The sequence below is a fragment of the Eptatretus burgeri genome, chromosome 2 (assembly GCF_056783735.1).
Source record: "Eptatretus burgeri isolate ZD-2024b chromosome 2, Ebu_testis_v1, whole genome shotgun sequence".
NCBI classification, from domain to species: Eukaryota; Metazoa; Chordata; class Myxini; order Myxiniformes; family Myxinidae; genus Eptatretus; species Eptatretus burgeri.
Window position 1 is genome coordinate 41,544,474 of NC_140962.1, and position 23,212 is coordinate 41,567,685.

The 23,212-nt window shown below is 44.0% G+C and overlaps 1 protein-coding gene and 1 long non-coding RNA gene across 6 annotated transcripts in view; one reads left to right on the forward strand and one right to left on the reverse strand.

Moving 5' to 3' along the window:
• The window catches only part of VPS13D (vacuolar protein sorting 13 homolog D), a 429,405-nt gene that overhangs the window by 271,548 nt on the left and 134,645 nt on the right, over positions 1–23,212 (reverse strand). For all 5 annotated transcript variants that reach the window (XM_085868630.1, XM_085868636.1, XM_085868641.1 and 2 more), the window contains exons 27-33: positions 21,702–21,969; positions 21,275–21,376; positions 15,120–15,297; positions 13,401–13,703; positions 13,106–13,196; positions 12,866–12,992; positions 9,948–10,128 (exon numbers count right to left, since the gene is read on the reverse strand). In XM_085868630.1, coding sequence (XP_085724756.1) covers positions 9,948–10,128; positions 12,866–12,992; positions 13,106–13,196; positions 13,401–13,703; positions 15,120–15,297; positions 21,275–21,376; positions 21,702–21,969 — 1,250 coding nt within the window. The remainder of the gene's footprint in view (positions 1–9,947; positions 10,129–12,865; positions 12,993–13,105; positions 13,197–13,400; positions 13,704–15,119; positions 15,298–21,274; positions 21,377–21,701; positions 21,970–23,212) is intronic.
• On the forward strand, positions 15,926–21,899 carry LOC147031891 (uncharacterized). The gene is made up of 3 exons (XR_015054805.1): positions 15,926–16,146; positions 21,510–21,557; positions 21,772–21,899. It is a non-coding gene; the product is annotated as an uncharacterized LOC147031891 (long non-coding RNA).

The following is a 23,212-nucleotide window of genomic DNA, read 5'->3' on the forward strand; positions in this document are numbered from 1 at the left end:
TATGTAGGCGTGCTTTGGACAACTTCTGAATACCATTTTTGTTGGGAAATTAAACCGATTCTTCATTTGGGTGTTAACTTCGGTCTTTTTGAAAATGGTCCAGAAAGTACACTTTCCCAGCGAGTTCTGGCATTTTAATTTTTTTAATTAATATAAAACTTACAAAACACAAATCATACTAATGTCAAACGTGCCAGGTACCATGACTAGATCAGAATTATATCAGAAAAAATTTAGCAACATTTAGAACAGCTAAATCTTGAAAAATAACAACGAAACATCGATATTGTTAGTGTGACATTGCAGACAAGCTAGAACACCTGATGATATTGCAGAAATGACTAACAGACTACTATATTGTACATTTTTCTACAAGCATCTGGTCCTAAAAAGGACCGTTTGTTGAACTTCTACGGTTAGGTGGGTACTCCTGTACCATTCCCTGCGGATGCAGGTACGTTCACCGCCGCAGAAGTGAAATTACTCAAATGTTACATGGGAAGTTGCAGTAACAGTCGAGATGTTATATACTAGAATTGCGAAAATGTCAATAACATCAAGCAGCGTGTGTAGCTTAGAATTATATGGTTGGCAAAAACTAGCAATTAAGGAAACAAATGTGAATTTCATTTGATCTTCTTCAAGATCTGCGATGAGGAGATCAATAAACTTCCAATTTACGGGTGGTCAATCCATAGATACTTGCATCAACTTGCCTAATGGCACCTCCTTTAGTGCTTCTTTAAAACTGCCTAGTACACAGTCAGCAGAAGCACGACCCATGAAGACCGAATCAAAATATCGTGAGCACACCATATTTGTTTCAGGATTCCAGAAACGCAGCACAACATCCATCTGCCCTCGCTGAGATACCCGGTTCATTGCTTCATCAAAGCATACTTCAATTTTTGGACGTTTCAGAACAGTATGCATCATAGCATTATGAAAGTATGGTCCCAAACCATAAATTATGTAGTATAACATCTTCGTACTTCCCAACGTGATCTTCTTTGCAGTTGTACTGTCTGCAAACATCAATTGGAAAATGTCCTTCAAGTCCTTGCATGAATTCATCGAATAATGGGACATTAATGCATTTCAGTGCCCACAGAATTTCAGCATTTGTTACATCATCTTTACTGACATATCCAGCAATGGTTACTGTGTGTTGTTGTTGGTTTTTATCAGTCCCAGTAGAACTTGTTTGTGTTGTCAACTCATCAGCGGCACTAGGAGTTGACTTGCTAACTTCAGAAGCAGAAGCAGTAACAGTAGTAGCTTCATTCACTGTCATCGATGGCTTTACAAGGTAAGACATTAGGGATCCTTGACCTTTAGTTTGCCTACTACAAGCATACAGTTTGTGTCTGGAGCTGCGTGTATGGCTAACAAGGGCCTGACGCCCCATGCTGCTCAAAAAATTGAGTTTTTGCATATTTTGCAAGCTGCTTGATTAGGAGCTCCTTTCAATTCTTCCAACTATGAGGAAAATTCAGGAAAATATTCGTGATCAAGCCAGAGTTCTAGACTATGATTATTGAACTGTACTTTATACAGGTTACAAGTCATTTATATTACACACTGAACACCTGAGCTTAACGAAAGGGTACAACTGCAATCTATAAACAGCTTTAGCCCCTCAAATCACACAAAGACATGGTAAAATCTTTGTTTCTGTCATTGAATGGGGCACACTCCTCATGGCTGAAATACAAAGATAAAGTCGATACTGGCAACTGTACAGCTCTGACTTTCATGAAAAGAGCAATTAAGAAAACTTTTATAATCATGAACAAAATAATTAACTGGGTGAAAAGGGTACTAATTAAGATCATTAGGCACTAATCACACATTTCCCTGACCAACAAAAAAAATCCCTGAAAAATCCCTGAAAAATCCCTGACTTTCCCTGACCAACCTCAATTCCCTGACTTTCCCTGACTTTCCAGGTCAGTGGGAACCCTGCCTAGTTGTGTGCAAATGAGAACCGTTGATATGGACACCACTGTTGCCGAGCAACGGGACTTTGAAATATTTGAAAAATCATAAAAAAAATATTTTTTCGAAAATCAAAAAAATCGGGCCACGAGCGACTGTGGGCAGTACATTCAGCCATATTGTCAAAAATTTCCAGTCGGATCCTATGAAAACTGTCGGAGAAGATAGACTTTGAATGAACCCTGGTCGAAAACAATAAAAAAATGAAGTTCGTTATATCTCAGAGACTATGAGTCAGATATACATGAAACTGGTATGGTAGGTTCATGGTATGTCCGAGTTATGTGTGAGAAAGAACCGTTGCCCAGCAACGGCCAAAAAACCTCTAAATGTGGGGGTATTTTAACGAAAAAACAATCTGCAGCATTAACCCTTGAAGCTAGAATCATGAATTTTCTTGTGCTTAATCCTCGGGTCATTCCTCATCGAACGGGCCCATCGCGTTAGGTTATAGTGAGTGGGAGAGAACATTTAAACGTGCATTTGCCTTTCATCTCTGTCGCTATTGCTCGAGCCAACCCTACATTCTTAACAATCCTCTTGAGGAAGTTCAGTCATTAAAACTCCTGGATCTCACGATCAGCTATGATCTTTCTTGGGCAAACCACATTTTAAAATTGGCGTCCAAAGCCAGATGCTGACTGGGCATTCTCCATCGTACAAAGTCCTTCTTGGCACGCGTGAACTCCTATCAACCGACATGGCTTTAATTCACAACATGATGGAGTACTGCATTCCCCCCTGGGCTGGCGGCTCCCCTACATCACACCTTTCTCAGCTTGATACCGTGGAAACCAAGCCCTTCAAGATTATTGGAATCTCCCATGATGAAGCTGAGTCTGTGGGCCTATCAGTACGTCATCGCAGAAAGGTCGGTGGTCTCTCTGTCTTCTACAGGAATTAGCACCGTTTTGAGTGATCCTGCAATTGTTGCCCGCAGTAGTCGTTCATTGGAGATAACAGGCTTCCCTTCTGTATTTTCACACTATTCAGGTTGATAACCCAAGCTAACACCGAAATTAGGTACAAAAACCCTTCATTTATCATAGAAATTGCTCATTCCTTTATTTTTGTGGTGTATTGGCAAAACCACTGCCTCAATCGTTTCAGGAAATAAAAATAACCCGGCTTCCATAAATGAAGCATAAACATGCCTACTGCTTATACGTGCAAATATAATACTTTGTGGTTATATTGGACAAACATTTCAAATTGTGAATGAGACATCCAAAGGCATCTTAGACTTACCAAAAAATCAAGATGGCAGACGTATGATTTTCTTCATGAGAATTATTGTGAGTTGAGTCAGGTCAGCTCTTCAGCCAATGGGTTCAAAGGATTCATACACATGTAGCTTCATTCCGTATTTAATAGACAAGACACACATATTAAATATATTACACACACACACACACACACACACACACACACACACACACACACACACACACACACACACACACACACACACACACACACACACACACACACACACACACACACACACACACACACACTGTTATATAATATAAACACATTATGTGCGACATTTGTTGCATAAACACTTGTGTGACAAACAATTATGTGTGACATATTGCATATTATACACACACATATTATATGTGACATATTATATACACAAATATATCACACACACACACACACACACACACACACACACACACACACACACACACACACACACACACACACACACACACACACACACACACACACACACACACACACACACACACACACGTGGATTCCTCGAGACTCCGGAGGGCTGCTTGCCGTAAGCACACTGGGGACACCTGAAAGGAATTTGCCTGTTTGTTTGAGCAGCTCTCGTTGGTGCATGGAACAGAAAGGTATTCATGTGTGAGCAGCTCGCCGTTGGCATATCGAGGATGCCAGAGACGATTTGCCTACTTGTGCTGGACGACTCAAATGCAGCTGCATGCCCCATCGCACCGCACAGCCAATCCATCACCAATCTTTCCCATCCTTCCTCCCCCCCCCCCCCATATATTTGGACTGGCACAGCCCCATTGAGTTGTGTGAGGTGAGAGGAGTCGTCAACCCTACGCTCGGTTCTTTTCTTTCTCATCAGTTCTTCTTGTCACTTCTTTCCGGATTGAATGATGGTCATATCTGTTTTTTGTCTCAGCAGGTCTGTGCTTGCCCTATTGGCGAACCTTAAACCTCCAATCCGTAACAATATATTTGTATATCCCATCCCTTCTGCAGTATCAACACCTTGCAGAATATGCCAATTTTAGAATTTTAAAAATTCAGAATATGCCAAATGGAAAAAAGATTTACGTCTCTTTTTGTGCAAAACATGAATCTTCCCCCCCCACCCCCCCCACTCCCCGCAAGCAGTCTGATTTTATGATAAAGGTATGCAAGCAACTTAAGCTTGACCTAGAAAGCATCTCAAAAAGCAAAGGCCATTTGCAATGGCTTTGTATTCGAACTAAACTTCACGAAAACAACAGTAAAAAAGGAAAAAGGTAAGTTTGTTTAATTAGTATTCTCCATATTCCAATAATAAAGGTTTGTTGAAGATTGGATGACAAAAGCTCAATTGCAAGAATACAAAAAAACAGTTATGGCCTGAACAGACACACTGAAACTCACTGGTAAATAAATAAAAAACACCGAAACAATTAAAAAGTATATATATATATATATATATATATATATATATACATACATACATACATACACAGTAGACGAGGCGTAAGTCGTCACCATCGGGACCGAGATAAAAGTGACGACTGAGAAATGTGACGACTTGCGCGTATGCGAACATTCATGACGACTGTGGGGTGAAGGATGAAGTCGCGCGTGGCCTGGACACATATGTGTGAGAGCCGGCTATTGTACCAAAAGGAAAACACAACCCTCGGGGCATAGGTGGGGGTGAGTTGGTGAGTTGGAAAGTGATCAAGCAAAGATGGAATTCATGAATCAGTTTATCAAAAGTAAAGATAATGAACAACTCTGTAAGACAATTCGTATACCATCGGTGATGGTATGGTGGCAAATTACATGACACACAGTCATCGTGGTGATGATTACCACTCAATGCCTATGTGTAAGTGAGTGCGGTAATGTACAAAGCAAGCCAAGATAAAACCATGATCGGACTTCAACACTAAGCTCGATCGATCCTTTACTTCTTCGCGAAGTAATCCGTTATGTTTGAATGCCTCAAACTCTTGGGCATCTGGTGCATGAGAAAGGATTCAAACCGGTAATTGTATTCCATGATGTTGGTTGGGCAATCCTCCACCGAAAGACAGTATCGGCCGAATATTTGGCCGAATCGGCCGAAACCGAATATTTGGCTGAGCCGACATTTGCCGAAACCAGATGATGAGCACGTCATCGATATCTTCAAAGGACACACATTTCACGCATTTCACACTTCCCACCGGCCTCACGATCTTCTCCACTTGTCCAAATATCTTGCCCTTATTCTTCAAGATATCGTTCAATGTCTGCCGTTTGATGTCCAACTTCTCAGCTATGTCTGTTTTCTTCATCAGTGGATGTGCCTCACAAAACTGGATAATGTCGTATTTTTCTTGGTAGGTTTTAGTTGTAAGCTTACGCTTAGTCGCCATTGTCCTGCTTGCAGTGCGATCAACGTGTGTACGCAGTTATAAATAGCCTATCACTGGCGGTGTACACCAATGAGCGAGCATCACGATTCCATGAAATCGGGCTTCTCACGAGGCAGCAGTTCCGTGTGACGAGTTAGGAGTGGTAATTTACTTGAGTTTCCATTACGTGGGAATGGACAACATCTGACGACTTAAACGAAGTGACGACTTAGAGATGACGACTTACAGAGGGATGACCCTTTATTCAAAGGGATTTAACATGAGATAAATTCGGGACTTTTTGACGCTGTCGACTTAGGCGAAGTGACGAGTTACACGCAGCCGACTTACACCTAGTCTACTGTATATATATATATATATATATATATATATATATATATATATATATATATATATATATATATATATATATATATATATATATATATATATATATATATATATATATATATATAAATATATATATATATATATATATATATAAAAATGTTGCGAATTCGCGCCCGCCGGCGTGCGAACGGCCACATGACTCGAATCGCGGCACGTCGCCCACCGGACGGACAATTCTGTCGTGACCCTCTCAGACTAACACCGGGAGCTAGTCACGGGTGGGCCTTTCGGCCTCACCACGATCGTGTCAATCGGCCACCCGCGTGGGATAGGGTTGTTCGCCAAACTCGACCTACCTAAGTACCCACGCGGAGGGTAGACCGGGCGATCGCACCTCGCCGCAGGTCGACTCCGGACACGGGCCGCTTAAGCGATCCGTTCCATACTATCGGGATAACCGAGCGGCGTTATCGTCGGCCTCGACGGTTCCGATTAATTATCGGGCGTATTAAGCCCACTACCAACCCTTTACGTGAAGCAAGATGGAGATTCAATTAAAGAAAAGACGAAGCGAAACGTGAAAACAGTTCAACATGATGCACATTTATTCCGCGGCACACAGAAAGCACACATATACAATTAAAACAATTATGCACAAAAAGCAGATGTAACAAAAGAAACAATGACGCAGAGATACTACCGACTAGGACCGACACACGGCAACACTTAAACAGTTTTACTTCACCAGAATGGTGCCACACACACACGTTTACACAGAAACAAAAGAAAAGGGCCACCCTCAAAGACAAGGGGGCAGACGGGGCCTGTGGGCCAATATTTGTGCGGGACCTGAAAGAGCGGTCAGGTCCGCGAGACCGGGTGGGTCCTACCCGTGTCTTTGTGATGAGCCGCAAATGTGGCAGCGCGGCGGTGCCCCGACTTCGTGCTCCTTCGCGGGTTTCGTTGGCACTGCTTGGAATGGGGTGGGAACGGGGCCCCCTTTTCGCACTATCTCAGTGCGGGGGGAAAAGGGGGGGGAATTGTTGATGCTCTGGGGAAAGAGTATAGCTGGCTTGCTTGGGTCCCGTGACGAGCGATTCCACCGCGACCTCGTCGCCGACCGCCGTCTTCCTTGCCTCGGACCCGAACTCCTCGGTCTCTTCCCCCAATTCTCCTCAGGCGACTGCCGAAAACCACCAGGACGCCCTCGCCTCCCGACTCCACTCCGTGCTCCAAACTGCCTCTGCCCAAAACTCTCTCCGCTCTTCTGCCACTCTCCGCTCTTCCAAGGCCGACTCTGCCTTTTCTGCCACTCTCCGCTCTTCCAAGGCCGACTCTGCCCAAACCGACTCTGCCCAGATTCGCCTTGCACTCGGCGCTTTATAGGCCGGCAGGAGAACCCATATGCAAATTTCCGGATCAGGACGAGCTCGGGGGTGGAGCCACGCTCACTCATTGGACGGAGGAAAAGGGGCGTGAATCTCCCCTGATCCTAGAATTTGCATATCTCGATTCTACACAGACGCGCCTGGAGGCGGGGCCAAACCGCCCCGCGCTTGCTGATTGGACGGATCAGAAGTGGGCGTGGAGCATTCCTGATCCAAATTCTCCTCGGAAAGGCCGCATTTTGCACTCGCGGCTCGTCGCGCGTCCCGTACGAGCCCAGGCCAGCCTGACGCTCGGTGCTCCCAGGTGGTGCGGGAATGGCCGCAAAAGGAGAGAGGACAAGGTGGTGGAGGGTTTATGGTGGTGGTTTATGGCCCTGGTGCCGTTTGGAATGGCGGTGATGCGATGTTTGCGGGAGCGAGTTGTGAAGGTAAAGATCGTGGCTGTTGGCGTTGTTGTTGTTGTGAAGCGGCATTGTGGTTGGTGGTTGTTGTGTGATGGCAGTTGAGACGTGGTTGGTTCAAAATAAAGATAGAACAGAAAAACGGCTATCTCAAAGGGTCGCAGCCCGAATGAATCACATTTATTCCCTCTAAACAACGGGTTTGGGCGAACTACACATGTACTTACAGAGATATCTCACCTACGGGACCTGAATGGTGGTTTGGAAATTTCTTCAACCGCAACAATATATATATATATATATATATATATATATATATATATATATATATATATATATATATATATATATATATATATATATATATATATATATATATAACGGGGCTTCTCATGCTTGACGTGCTACGGATGGGCTACCAAGGCCTATTGTATTCACCATGACTTTGCCATTTGACATTTTGACTGATTTATCAATTATTCTTCTCTATATTCTCATAAGTGTTTGGTGAAAATTTGATGACAAATGGTAAAAACGTTCTGGCCTGGACAGACAGACAGTATCGTTATTATCACGAGTGGGCACTTCCGCCTTTAAGGAGTGAGTACCTTTCTCGGCCCACTTTCGGTAGACAATGTGCTGCGGAATATTCTTGGAAGTGCACTTTGTAGTTTTTGCTATTTTTGAAAGAAATTTTATTGATCACAACACATCATGTACAGACTCCACATCATAAGATAAAGGAAATGATTTTTAATAATGGCTACCACCAAAGGTGATGTTAGTTCCGCAAATATTTAACTATTTTCTCCATATTCTCATAATAAAGGTTTGTTGAAAATTTGATGACAAAAGCTCAAATTGTTTAAAAAAAAAAGTTATGGCCTGGACAGACGGATACACACATGCCGCAGTGCAGGGGGACGGGCAAATAAAAATCCAAAGTAGGATGTAATATTTCTCATGAATCACCATTTTTTCAGTATCCTCTTGATTGCTGTACAGAAAATGCAGATATACTGCTCACTTATAGGTCACAACTTGATGGTGCCCAAAATTAAAATGGTGATGGATTAAACCCCAAGCTCAAAGCAACCCCGAAGGCCCAAACTCAAAACGGTAACGGAACCCAAAACTCAAAACGGTGACAGAGCCCCAGACTCAAAACGGTGACAGAGCCCCAGACTCAAAACGGTGACAGAGCCCCAGACTCAAAACGGTGACAGAGCCCCAGACTCAAAACGGTGACAGAGCCCCAGACTCAAAACGGTGACGGCACCCCAAACTCAAAACGGTGACGGCGCCCCAAACTCAAAACGGTGACGGCGCCCCAAACTCAAAACGGTGACGGCGCCCCAAACTCAAAACGGTGACGGAACCCAAAACTCAAAACGGTGACGGAACCCAAAACTCAAAACGGTGACAGAGCCCCAGACTCAAAACGGTGACAGAGCCCCAGACTCAAAACGGTGACGGAACCCAAAACTCAAAACGGTGACGGAACCCAAAACTCAAAACGGTGACAGAGCCCCAGACTCAAAACGGTGACAGAGCCCCAGACTCAAAACGGTGACGGCACCCCAAACTCAAAACGGTGACGGCACCCCAAACTCAAAACGGTGACGGCGCCCCAAACTCAAAACGGTGACGGCGCCCCAAACTCAAAACGGTGACGGCGCCCCAAACTCAAAACGGTGACGGCGCCCCAAACTCAAAACGGTGACGGCGCCCCAAACTCAAAACGGTGACGGCGCCCCAAACTCAAAACGGTGACGGCGCCCCAAACTCAAAACGGTGACGGCGCCCCAAACTCAAAACGGTGACGGCGCCCCAAACTCAAAACGGTGACGGCGCACGAAACTCAAAACGGTGACGGCGCCCCAAACTCAAAACGGTGACGGTGCCCCAAACTCAAAACGGTGACGGCGCCCCAAACTCAAAACGGTGACGGCGCCCCAAACTCAAAACGGTGACGGCGCCCCAAACTCAAAACGGTGACGGCGCCCCAAACTCAAAACGGTGACGGTGCCCCAATCTCAAAACGGCAATGGTGATGGTGACCAAATGTCAAAACGGTGGTTGGTGGCCTCCAAAACATAAAATGATGACAACACTTGAAGGTCATCCTCTAAGCTTATACAAAATTCTACAGCTGCTGTCATAAAGCATGGACACAACACATTGAGAACTCTGACCTGCTGCCCATCCAGAGCTGCACGCTGCCGACCGAGCAGCTCCTGCAGCTGCACAAAGTAATGCAATGTGCTGGTTATTTCCATGTAGAAGCGCTGTGTGTGGAGCAACAGAGCAGGAGCAAGGTGCACAACAAGACGTGCATCGCAATCTCGCTTCAGCTCTGGGTCTGGCAACCCAAACCTGAATAAATCAGCAGCAGAAATTATTCAACAGTTACACCAGCAACAGTATAAAACAGCAAAGAAAATTGTAATACCATTTTCAGGAGGAAGAGCAAGAGTAGCAGCAGCAAGAAAGGACATTTCACATAAATATTGCTGTCTAAAATTTAAAGGAAACAAGACTTTGGGAGATTATGTTTAAAATATAACAAATGAAGAAGCAACCAAAAACAAAATACGTCAATCTTCCGATATATAAATCACATATGAAGTCTTCCACCAGTGCCGGTGAAAAGGTGAAAAGTGTGGTCTATAAGGTAAAAAGTGTGACTGGCATGTTGTATATGGAAAGTTCTTCCAAATGTGTGTAAAATATGTAAATGCAGGTTTCCCAAAGTATTGTCATGCATTATGTATGATATTGTTGCAGTTTTGAAAAACCCAGGGAGTTACATCCACCACATAAAAGAACCCTGAAGTTTAGATATCTGAAAAGTATTTTGTTTAGCCAGATTACCTTTCCCCTCATCAGTGGACAGGGAAATGTATTGTGTTTGTGCAGCATGTTCGAATTCCCTTTGGAACTGTTCTCGAAATGCCTTCCCTTCTTATCTCTTTCCCTGAATCCCTAGTCATCCCTCTCATTCTCCGCACCTCTTTTCAGTGCATCCACACACGCTTTGCAACACAAACCCACAATTCATTATAAGACCACACAACAAAGCCAAATCATTTGGTAGCACCAGAACATCCAGCACCCAATGGAGCAGGAAGGACCACATCTGGGCAGAGTTATCGGTGGACGGTGTCCCCGAGCCGGGAGCTCGACCAATGAATGTGCCTTGACAACAGCTGCACTCCAATGCAAAGGCATCACTGTGAGGAACAAGCTGCGCAGGGCCACTGACCACGCCTTAGCAAAGGGATTTATTCATCCAGATCACTCAAAACTTGAAGTCGTAGATGACCATAGAGCAAAGAGAGCCAGGAGTCCTCCAGAAACGAGCCAGGCAAACATGAACCACTGCGCAGATGGGTCCTGCCATGGAGCGAGTGCGAGCCAGCCATGAAGTGAGTGCAAGCCAGCCACAAATTGAGTGCGAGCCAGTCACAGAGCGAGTGTGAATGAGCCACAGAGCTCTTTACATTGTCATGCCAGCAATTTCACACTGATTTACACGATCTTTCTCTTGCTTTGCGTAATTCTAATCATTCACTTGAAATGCACAAAGAGCTATTAATGATTTCCCCTCGACTCATTCAGAACAGGGGTACTGATACACGTTCATGGTTTCCTCGACGCATTACAAAGCATTCACCACACTTCTCCCCACACAGTGCATGACACAATCAACCTCTCTTCTTCCCCATCCCCTTTTCATGTTGAGACGAAGTAAGCCGCAGGCTTGCATCAGGTGAGCGAGGAGTCACCAACAAGCCCTGCCTTCTTTAACTCTCCTTCTAACACCATGATTTATCCAACTTCTCAGATTGAATGAGGTGACTGTCTGTAGTTTCCATAATAAGGTGATTGCATAAGGGGATTCATGTACAAGGGTAATTTTCATTCTTTGCGACACTGCTTTTGCTTTGTACATAATGGTTTGATTGTAAATACGTGCCATTTGTTTAACAAAACCATTTGTTTCCAACCTGCCTGATTATATCGTTCTGCATTGTTAGACACTCGCGTGTAAATAGTGGATGGGAGTTTTGCCCAGCTGATTCGCTATGTTCAAATGAGCCAATGTCCCACTTGCAGTTCTGCTCGGCCGTACTTGATCTAAATAGGAGTGGGGCATCGAATTCCCTATCTGTGGGGATTAGCTTGCCGGGAAGGTAATGCGGGAATTTGACGAGAGGATCCTAAATATGTTAATTGTATCAGACAGCATCGGTGGTTGCTGAGCAACCCATTGTGCCGCAGTTATCTGCGGCTCGTCAGCTTCAAGGTCAAAGGTCGGGAAACGGGTTCAAGAGGCCACTCGTGACCTGGCCGGCAAACCCGTAATAATACACTTAAACTTAGGCCTGTGGTGTATTGGCATAGAGCGTTGAGGGGCGTGGAGGAGTTGTGATAATAGTCACGTGTCTGCAATGCATATAGCTGTTCGCGCCCACTAGAGGCTCGTAGTAGTGTACATCCGGGAACGCAATAAACAGAGTTACGACAACCCTCACGACTCTCCGTGTCTCACTGCTCCCCGGACATTACAAAGCCGAGATGGTGATCTAAGCCCAATATGTTTGCAATACACAAAATCTGTGTACAAACCAAAAAAACAATGAATCGCACGAGGTTGGACTACCCCCCACCTCCCCTCCCGAATGGGAGAGCAACCTCCAGCAAAACTGAGAAGATTCTGATCATCAGCAAATGTCCAAGACATTTGCCATTTTACTAATATTTATGATTGAGCCTTCATTGATACGATTATTTTCGATTTTAGGATGCAAAAAGATTTATGACTTGGATATATTTCTGAGGAAAACCCTGAGATGGCCCTTTTCACATTAAAAGCTGATGTCGGTGGTGTATGGTACAGAAAGAGGTATGTGCATTACAATTATGCTTGCAGCAAAATCAAGAATCTAAATTTAAGCATGACATAAGCAGGTGCGTAAAGATAGAGAAGTATAACAAGAGAAATTGCATAATAATTCTTACAATGTTGAAAGGTAAGTGCTGCTGGAGGATTTCTTCAAAGGGGGAGAGAGTTAATGCATGAATTATTTTGCAAAATACTGCCACCAACCGAAAGAGATGAAACGTGAGGGCACCGTTTCCAGATATGACGAGACGCTCGGGATAGAGTGTACCATTAGGAGATCGGTCACTCAATGTAACATCAGAAACAATTCCACGGAGATCCATGTCACCTCCTGTGCAACCACAACAAACACAACCATTGATATGAATATATAATGTCCATTACAATCAGAACACTATCACTCCTCTTGAAAAAAGGATGCAAGGTGCAGCAGAGTGGACGTACCATGAGTGCTGAGTACGCAGTGCAGTTGAGAAGCCTCTGCGCGTGCCACCTCCCCCTCTTGTCTATTCAACAGCAATGAGAGTGTCCCCACCTTGGAATGCAGGGATATTCATCGATGTTACATTATTGTGTGAATTTCCTTTTTTCGCCATTTCAAAAATACTATGTTCAGGGCAAAAAGGTGTTTATTTTAATTGTGCAAAGAAATAAAGTTTAAATGCTACATTATAACGCCCAACCCACCCTCAAACATGAGGGGGTGGGGGCGCTGTGGAAAGAAAAAAAACTTCCATACCTGCAGTTCTATTCTGGTGTTGTTTTGCACAGTATCATCCTGGATAACTTGTGAGAGATGTGGAATGGAACCATGGCCAGGACTAGTGTTTGACTCAATTACAGAAGGGAAACCAGAAATAAGGAAATCGTTATTGTTGAGAGAGGAGCTTCTGCTCGGCAAATCTGCCCTCATGCCATGGTTTTGTGCTGTAGAGCCGATGCCAAAGAAGTCCAGCAACAGCACCCACGTGTTGAGGGTCATGACCATGGCGAGGGATGCAAGATCGACTTTAAGATCATGTGATAATCTTTCACTTTCAGACTGAGCGAAGAGGAGAAACAAGAAAACACAGTTAACCAACCAGCCAACTCAACACTTTCAACCCAGATCAATGAACTTTATTTCACTCCAAACTAAGCGACTACAAATGGAACACTGCCCATAAACAAACAATTCAAGCTGAAAGATTTTTGCTCATGACAAAAGAAATATCAAAACCATAACAAAAACAAGTACAGGTACAAAGTACACCACACCCATGCCAAATAAATAACAAATCCTCCAGGCGCTACATCGCCGAGGCGTCTTCGGCGCCCGGCGGTGTCACCTTGCAGCACATGGAGACAGAATTGGGAGGGAGCAGTGTACAATAATTGATTGATGAATTGATTAATTATCAATAATAATAAATAAATAATTATTAATTGATTAATCAAAAAATCAAAAAATACCCTTTAGAGCTAAATCACTTGTTTACTGTCGTGTCCAAATATTAGCTTCCTAGCTCTAAAGGTGCTTGAGATATTGCCAGGTTTAGAAATAAAATAAATAAGTAATTAATAAATTGATAACAATGAAGTAATTAATCAATTCAATGATTGATCAAAAAATAAAAAATAATGTTTTGCCCAAGCACACCTTCACTTTTGTCCCCAAATGTCAGCTTCCTAGCTCAAAGGATGGCCGAGGTATCACCCAGACAAACAAAATAATTAATCGATTAATTGAGTGAACAATAAATGAAAAATACTCTTTAAAACCAAATCACTTGGTCACTGTCATGTCCAAATATCAGCTTCCTAGGTCAAAAGGCGACTGAGATATTGCCCAGGTAAGAATAAAATAAATAAGTAATTAATAAATCGATAATATTTAAGTAATTAATCAATTAATTGATGAATCAAAACATTAAAAAATACTTTTTTGCCAAAGCACATCTTCACTTTTGTCCCAAAATTTCAGCTAACTCAAAGGATAGTTGAGATATTGCTCAGACAAACAAATAAGAAAACAAACAAACAAACAAATGGAGAAAAACTGAGTACTCCCTCCCTTTGGTGCCTGGTGATGACATCATGCATTGCCTAGATTTGGAATTGGGAAGGAGCGGTGTACAATACCAGTAAACACTACTCAGACATTTTGACGAGCATTTAGCGGCCACAATTATTCCCACCTCGTGGGGTTGGCCAGGGAAAGTTTAGGTTCGAGCAGGAATTTTGTAATTTATTCAGGGTGCCAGCGATAGCTCACATACTCTTCACAAAGAACACTGTGGGATCCTTAGTGTCCACCAACTAATGCCCGCAGACGGGACACTCAGTTTAACGTCCGTCCACACACAAATTATACATTGATGCTTCGTGCTGACTGCGAAACACCAGGATGACTATGGCTGGGCTGAGATTCAAACCCAGGTTAGGCACCACAGAGGTGTGTTAACAACAATAAACCAACCTCCAATGCAAGGTGGTTATGATTGACTAAGTTGGCAGTGATGTGCAGAAAACAAGTATCCCTTTGCGTGCCAGGCAACTGTGCCGAACCAGGTGACTGTATTGTTGGGGAAGGTGGAGGAGTCATTGGACAGCTGCATGATCTCCAATTATCTTGGTGGTCTTTCCCTGCTTTAGGCCTGAAAGAACAAGGCATGTTTCAGAAGAGCTTACATCTCATGAGACGACAAAAAAAGCACACAAACGGAAAAGACTCGTTAATTCCATTTTTTGGACCATTTATACGATTGGTATTCATCTTCACTGAGGTTAGATTGCATAATATTATTCAGAATTCCCAGTTAATTATTTTTAGCAATTCCTTCAGGCTCATGTTGAAGTTTGTTCAGATAGATATGTGATGGAGTACGTACATAACAACAATATTAATAGATAACAGTGAAATTTTACAGGAATTACAAGACATTTGTATGACCAATTGAAAAATACATTACGCATCTGGGATTTGAACCTGTGATTACAATATTAGTATAAACAATGGATAAGCATGTACATAAAATAATAATAGCATTTGAGATGTAACCTGTGATATGAGCAACATCAACCATGGGCTCAGATGATAGCACAAATTGTAAATGAGGCTTGTTATGCACAAACTATGTTTCGAGATATTAAATATTCTTTAATTAATGGTTTTAAAACAGAAGAAACATGGGATGAAAACTTGGTTGATCAATGATTAACTTGCTGCTGCAACTCATGTGAAGGAGGAGCAATCTCTTTAGTTCACTCCACTCAGAAATTTAGCCAACTCCATATTGTTGTCATGTATGTAATGCTCTGGCACACCTGGACTCTTATCCACTTACAAGGCCTTCGTCCGCAGCTTTACGGAATACTGCTCTCCCCTCTGGGCTCACACCTTGCTCAGATTGATGCTGTGTAAACAAACCAAGGCTTCCAAGATTAATGGAATCTCCCACTATGAATCTGAGTCTATGGGCCTATCACTTTGTCATCACAGACAGGTTAGTGGTGTCTCTGTCTTCTTCTACTTCCTTTCTGGTCTGGCAACCACTGCCCTCTCTGTGTTTTGCCTCCCTCCCCGCCAACACCCATGTTTCCCCAAGACGCACGCGGTCCCCCAGCAACCACCTTCTCTTTTTTTGTAGAGAATGTCAAGGTTCATATGAGAGCAAACACAGAATGTACAAGGAGAGCAGGAGATAAGAGGGGTGGGAGGGAGAAGGACAAAACAGTGGGGAACAGAGACATGAGATCTGTGGAAGGGAGAGGGATGGGGTGGGGTACATAGGGTAAACAAGATGGACACTGCAGGGACTTTCAAGTCCTCACATGACAGGAACTTTCAGGAAGGAAAGTAGGGAATTTGAAGGAGGTGGGTTTGGGGTGGATTAACGGGGGTAGAAAATATCGTGGTTTTGGATGGGGTCTTGAAGATAAGAGGTGGTGAGATCAGGCCTTTGGAGAAAAGGAATAACTTGTTGTCAGCTGTGATGAAAGATTCCATGACGACTTCCAAGCGAAAGTGAGGTAATCGGCCTACAGTTAATAGGATTTGTTTTTGCACCATTTTTGTGTTTTATTATTTATTTCTTTGTATGCAGCCTGTGGTTGCTTGGCTGCATCATTTCTGGGGACGTGGCTGTGTCGCTGATGCAATGCCCACTGCAATCATTTTGCTGACCTCGGAAGGATGACAGGCCGAGTCAACCCTCCTGGTGGTCATTAAACGACATGACAGGGGCTTGAACTCAAGATCCTGGGATCTTAAACCAGCCACCCTAACCGTTGAGCCAACACCAGGCATATAAAATACAGTGATGTTGGCTGACCTTCAAGTCGAAGGAAGGTAACATAGGGTGAACATAGCAGAAAGAGAATTTGCAACAGCAGCAGAGCAGGTTTTTAGGACTTGGGCACTTCACTGTCTGGGCTCATTAGTGAATCAAAGTCGAGAGTTGCCAGAAACTTCTTCACCTTCTCAGGTATGAAAGACAGTGCCAGGAGCAGTTGGTATGAGTGCATAGCATAGGCAAAGTGATTAAAGGGCTTCCTCCCTCAAAATTAATTTATTCTGACACCTGACCCAGCTAAAAACTGTCATCCCAGGGTTTTACAGATAGGATGATTCATCTATGCATGTGCCGCCCATCAGGTCAGGTCAGGTATGGGAGCATGTAGTGGAGTAGCACGTCGCTGCGTCCACTTTCCACAGGTACTCCAGTGGCCTCCGTCTGGCCATCCCCCAGGCAGATATCTGGCCCATCCCCATCTCCTTGAGATGCGGATCATCCTTCTGCAACCATGAAGCACGTGGTCGGCCCATTGGCCTGCTCCACTCACGAGGCTCCCTTGCTGAGGGAATCTGGTGAGCAGGATCAGCGTCAGGAAAATGAGCCACATGTCCATACAGCCGCAGCTGATGATCACCGACTATGCATGTAAGAAATCTCATTTGAGTCTTTCTTAGCAACCACTCGTTCGATCCAAAGTCACACCAGCGATAGCTAAGGATTCTCCAAAGAGACCTGGTACCAAAGGAATTAAGTCTCTGTCTCAGATTCTGGTCAGAGTCCAAGTCTCACATCCCCAGAGCAAGACTGGAAGCACCAAGGACCTGAAGACTCCGACTTTTGTCCTCGTGCACAGGTATCAGCAGCGCTGCATCCCATGGTCCAGTGAATTCATGACTCCCCAGGCCTGACCCAGATGTCTATTGACCTCAGGCTCACAGCCAGCAGAGGCATGAATATCACTGCCAAGGTAAGTGAATCTCTCCATGACATCAACATCCTCATCACAAACAGGTACAGACAAGTAAGCAGCATCCAAGATGTCATTGAAAGCTTGGATCTTAGTTTTGACCCAGGAAACCCGTAATCTCAACGGTTCCGACTCCTCATTCAGCACCTCGAGGGCCCCAAAAGGATATTCAGTCTCCTGAAAGATGACTGCATCATTTGTGATATCAAGGTCAGAGATCTTGACATTCCCCAACGATGCACTGCAGCTTGATCTCTCAGACATCCTCCCCAGAATCCAGTCCACACAAGCATTGAAATGTGTGGGGGCCAGTACACACCCCTGACAAACTCCAATAACAACTGGAAATAAGTCGGAGATGGTATCACCATATCTCACAGCACTCTCAGTACCAGAATATAGTTCAGACATCAGATTGATCAGTTTGGGTGGCACCCCACGAGGACCAAGAATCCTCCAGAGGGCATCCCGATTCACTTCATCGAACGCTTTCCAGAGATCAACAAAGGCTGCAAGCAGCCCCTGCTGAAACTCTCATCTGCGTTCAGTGAGGACACCGAGAGCAAGGATATGGTGAATCGTTGACCGCTTTGGTGTAAAGCCTGACTGATCTGGATGCTTGTGCTCAAGCAGATGGTGGCAAACTCCATGAAGAATTATCCGAGCATAGACCTTGCCCGGCAGTAAGAGCAGCGTCACCTCTCGGTAGTTTTTGCAGTCCTGGCGATCACCCTTCCCTTTCCAGAGAGGGACAACAAGGTCCTTCTTCCAGTCAGTTGGGATGATGCCTGTGTTTCAAGCAAGCACAGAACTGCATGCAATAACACAAGTGCAGCATTTCCACCAGACTTGAGAAGTTCATCATGGATGCCTCAGATGCCCAGGAGCTTTACCCCATTTCAACCAATTCACCACAGCCTGTGTTTCCACAAACAAAGGTGGATCAGAGTTGATTGGAGGTTCAGCAATAGGGGTAGTAACACCCCTGACATCGAACTTGACAGCTGGTGCATCAGCCTGGTACAGCCGCTTAAAGTAACTGCCCCAGCAGGATTCACTTTGGACTCCTCTGTCAAGAGACCACCACCCTCCACTCTAACTGCGTTCCTCCAAGTTAACTTCTGGTGGGAAGGCAATGGCAAACGAACCATCATGTACCGTGCCAAGAAACTGCTTCAGCAGAATAAACGCTTTGTAACACAGAATAAGGTACATCAGCCAATCAAAAAGAACTCTGCTCCCACCCCGAACCTCTCCTCCTCTCCGCTCCCACCCTAAACTCCAAACCTCTCCTCCACTCCCACCCCAAACTCCAAACCTCTCCTCCGCTCCCACCCCAAACTCCAAACCTCTCCTCCGCTCCCACCCCAAACTCCAAACCTCTCCTCCGCTCCCACCCCAAACTCCAAACCTCTCCTCCGCTCCCACCCCAAACCTTTCCTCCGCTTCCACCCCAAACCTCTCCTCTGCACCAAGCCCCAACCTCTCACAGCTCGTTAACCCTTCCCACTCTCTGCTCCCCTTCCTGACATCAAATGGGAATTGTATGTGTGTGTACAGACACACACACACACACACACACACACACACACACACACACACACACACACACACACACACACACACACACACACACACACACACACACACACACACACACACACACACACACACCATTCTGTCATGAGGGGGGGTGGAGGGGACATAGGCTGTGTGTCCATAGTCTCACACGGGGGTGCTGGGGGCGGGGGTGTGGCATAAATTCTCCATGTAAATGTGTACCGTGTAGTGCCACCTGATTGTGATGGCAGTGGGTATTCGTTTCATCTTATACCTGGGCAATGCTGAGGTGAAAGCACTCTTCGCATGGGTAAAATTATCCTCCTTCGCTTTCTCCCCCCCCCCCAAAACAAACAAACAAACAAAACAAGCCAGTGGGCGGACATGGGTAGTCGATCAAGTCGAATTTAGTCGTTTTTCAGCCATTACTAGCCAACAAAAGCGTCCATAGCAACGGTTCTTTCTCAGACATAACTAGGACATACCATGAACCCACCATACCAGTTTCATGTATATCTGACTCATAGTCTGAGATATAACGAACTTCGTTTTTCATTGTTTTCGAACAGGGTTCATTCAAAGTCTATCTTCTCCGACAGTTTTCATAGGATCCGGCTGGAAATTTTTGACAATATGGCTGAATGCACTGCCCACAGTCGCTCTTGGCCCGATTTTTGATTTTCGAAAAAATAATTTTTTTATGATTTTCCAAAGATTTCAAAGTCCCGTTGCTCGACAACGGTGGTGTCCATAGCAACAGTTCTCATTTGCACACAACTAGGTCATGGTATGAACCTACCAACCAAGTTTCATTGAAATCGCCATTGTATTAACTGAAATCGCCATTTTAAATACTGATAAGGGGAGAACAAATCTCAAAAAAAAAAAAAAATTTGAATTTTTTTTCTTTTTTCAACCAGATCGACTACCCAACAAGCCGGTAGGCGGACATGGGTAGTCGATCAAGTCGAATTTAGTCGTTTTTCAGCCGTTACTACCAAACAAAAGCGTCCATAGCAACGGTTCTTTCTCACACATAACTAGGACATACCATGAACCTACCATACCAGTTTCATGTATGTCTGACTCATAGTCTCTGAGATATAACGAACTTCGTTTTTTTTATTGTTTTCGACCAGGGTTCATTCAAAGTCTATCTTCTCCGACAGTTTTCATAGGATCCGGCTGGAAATTTTTGACAATATGGCTGAATGTACTGCCCACAGTCGCTCGTGGCCCGATTTTTGATTTTCGAAAAAAAAAAAGAGATTTTTTTTGAAAATTTCAAAGGTCCATTGCTCGGCAACGGATGGGTCCATAGTAACATTTCTCATTTGCACACAACTAGGTCATGGTATGAACCTACCAATCAAGTTTCATCGAAATCGCCATTGTATTAACGGAACACTGGACCGAACAGACATACAGACAGACAGACAGACATATCGACGGAAATACTGATAATAAGGGTAGACTAGATCGACTACCCAACAGACAGACAGACAAACATGACAGAAAAACTGACAATAAGGGTAGATAGATTGACTACCCAAAATCGGACTTCCTAACCCTAACATTTCTAGCGGGAAGGAACATCAGGACGAACGGGAGCAAAGGGGGTGGGGGAGCGGATCGTGAGGACGAGCAGGGGGATGGGAAGTGAGGAGTGCAAGCACTCTTCACATCCGTAAATTTGTCTTCCTTTCCTTCTCCTTCTCACCCAAAATTTTTAGCAAACATGATGACCAATTGGTCCGTCAGCGAAGCAAAGGATAGGATCTGCTCGTATTACAGAGAGAGAAAGAGTACCTTGCTCGCCTTTGGTACAAGGCAAAGACATTGTGTTGCTCAGCTACAACAGCAGGTAAAGAGGCAGACAAGCCATTAAAAGTCTTCAACTCTCCAAACATCCTGCAAAGCACATTACAAAAACAGCTTAATATTTCTTTACGAAAGATTAACATATTCCAATTTCTTTTGACAATCGTCTCATAACAAGCATAAACATTTCATGTATCATTATAATCAACATTTTGTTTTACAGGAGACACCCCTCCCCATCAGAAAGAGTGTACTCTCGCGTTCAAAGATTGTGAGTGCATCAACAGCCATGCTATCATCTAAAAAGAATCAAACTACAGTATATATAATTTGGAGTGTGTGTGTTTTTTTTTTATTGTATGCACTCCTAAACCACAGGATGGAATGATTTAATGGCAGACAAAGATATGAGTACCTCTCTGAAGTATTCACAGGGCAGGATTGTGAAAGGTACTCTCGACATTCGGTTTCTCCTGCTTTGACAGCCTTTGGATCAACCTCACGGATGATAGCACGATGTGCAGAATCTGGCTTCTGCAGGAGATCATCCATCTCTAAACCTCTCAGCCGAAGATCAAGAAGTGTATGACCCGGGCGCTGTGCTGAAACGAAGAGCTGCATCTCCTGAAACCATGCCTCCACAAGTCCCTGAGCTCCCTGTCCCAAGTCACTGGTTAGGATAACTGCCATGTGAGAAGAACAATAAAGAAATCTAAATGCATGAAAATAGTTGAGAATTGCCTTCCACATTTAATGATTATGCCCCTGATCAATTCAACGATATTGTTACGTGTGTGGGGTACAGAGTAATTATGAAAATGTAAAGGCTTAACATGGACCATGTGCTCGTGTTTGTGTAGGATAGAGCATTTTATCCTACAAAGACTTCATGTTTATATTGAGTTGGCCTGCATGCCAATGGAAAGTGGTGGTGTTGTTTTTTCATAGAGGGGTTGTCTTGGTTAAGGACATCGCATGATCTGTCTTTCCTGTCTGAACTGGCAGAGGACAGGCAAGGTAAGTGAGGGGACTTCCGAGAGGGTCATTAATACAAAGTTTCTCCAGCACGTGGCACAATAATGTAGGCTCCTTCACCCCCCTCTCTCTGGCATATGTGTGGGGACCAGAGAGCGTGGAATATCTGCTGCCATCAATGTCATCACCCCGGGGTGGAGCCCCTTGGAGGACCCACCTACTGTGGCAGCAATGCGGCTTACTATTTGCCTTTTCTGCTGACAAGGAAAAGTGCTTTTATTGGCCAGAGCAGCAGGGTGTTGCCCGATTGGGTTGACGGAGGTAATCAATCAAATTGAGCTCTAAGCTCTGCCGTCTTTCAGGACAAGACCTCGGCATTTGCATTTACACACCAAGCACTGCTCACAGCTGCTTGGTGGGGAGAGTACCTGTGACAATATTATTGCATTGCTCAAAATTCGTAAATCTTAATATGACAAGATTTAACAATAAATCTTAATATAAAATAAATTTCTCACCCACTTCAAGAACAAAATGGATTTTTTTTTTTAAAACATCCAAACAACAATACTGAATACAACAATACTGAATACAATAATAAAAGCTAAAAATACAGAGCATAGTAAAACAAAAAAAATTGTCATCGGAAAATATTGAAGGTGTTAAAATTTGTTTGAACTGACTACAGTACTTCTTTGGGATGATAGACTTGAAACCAATCTTCATTTCTGAACTGATATGACGTACACTCATCGATCAGTCAAAATGAGACTCTCAACTCACTTCAATGTTTTCATGGTTGATTGAGGTGGCCGCTCTTACAGCATGTGGTTCATAACTTGCAAAATTGAAGATTCAGGGATTGTGATTGCATCATATTGGTTAGTCTGGTCTGTTATTCTGACTGTCTCTGTGTCTGTCTATCGCCTAAAGGTCACAATTCCACACCAA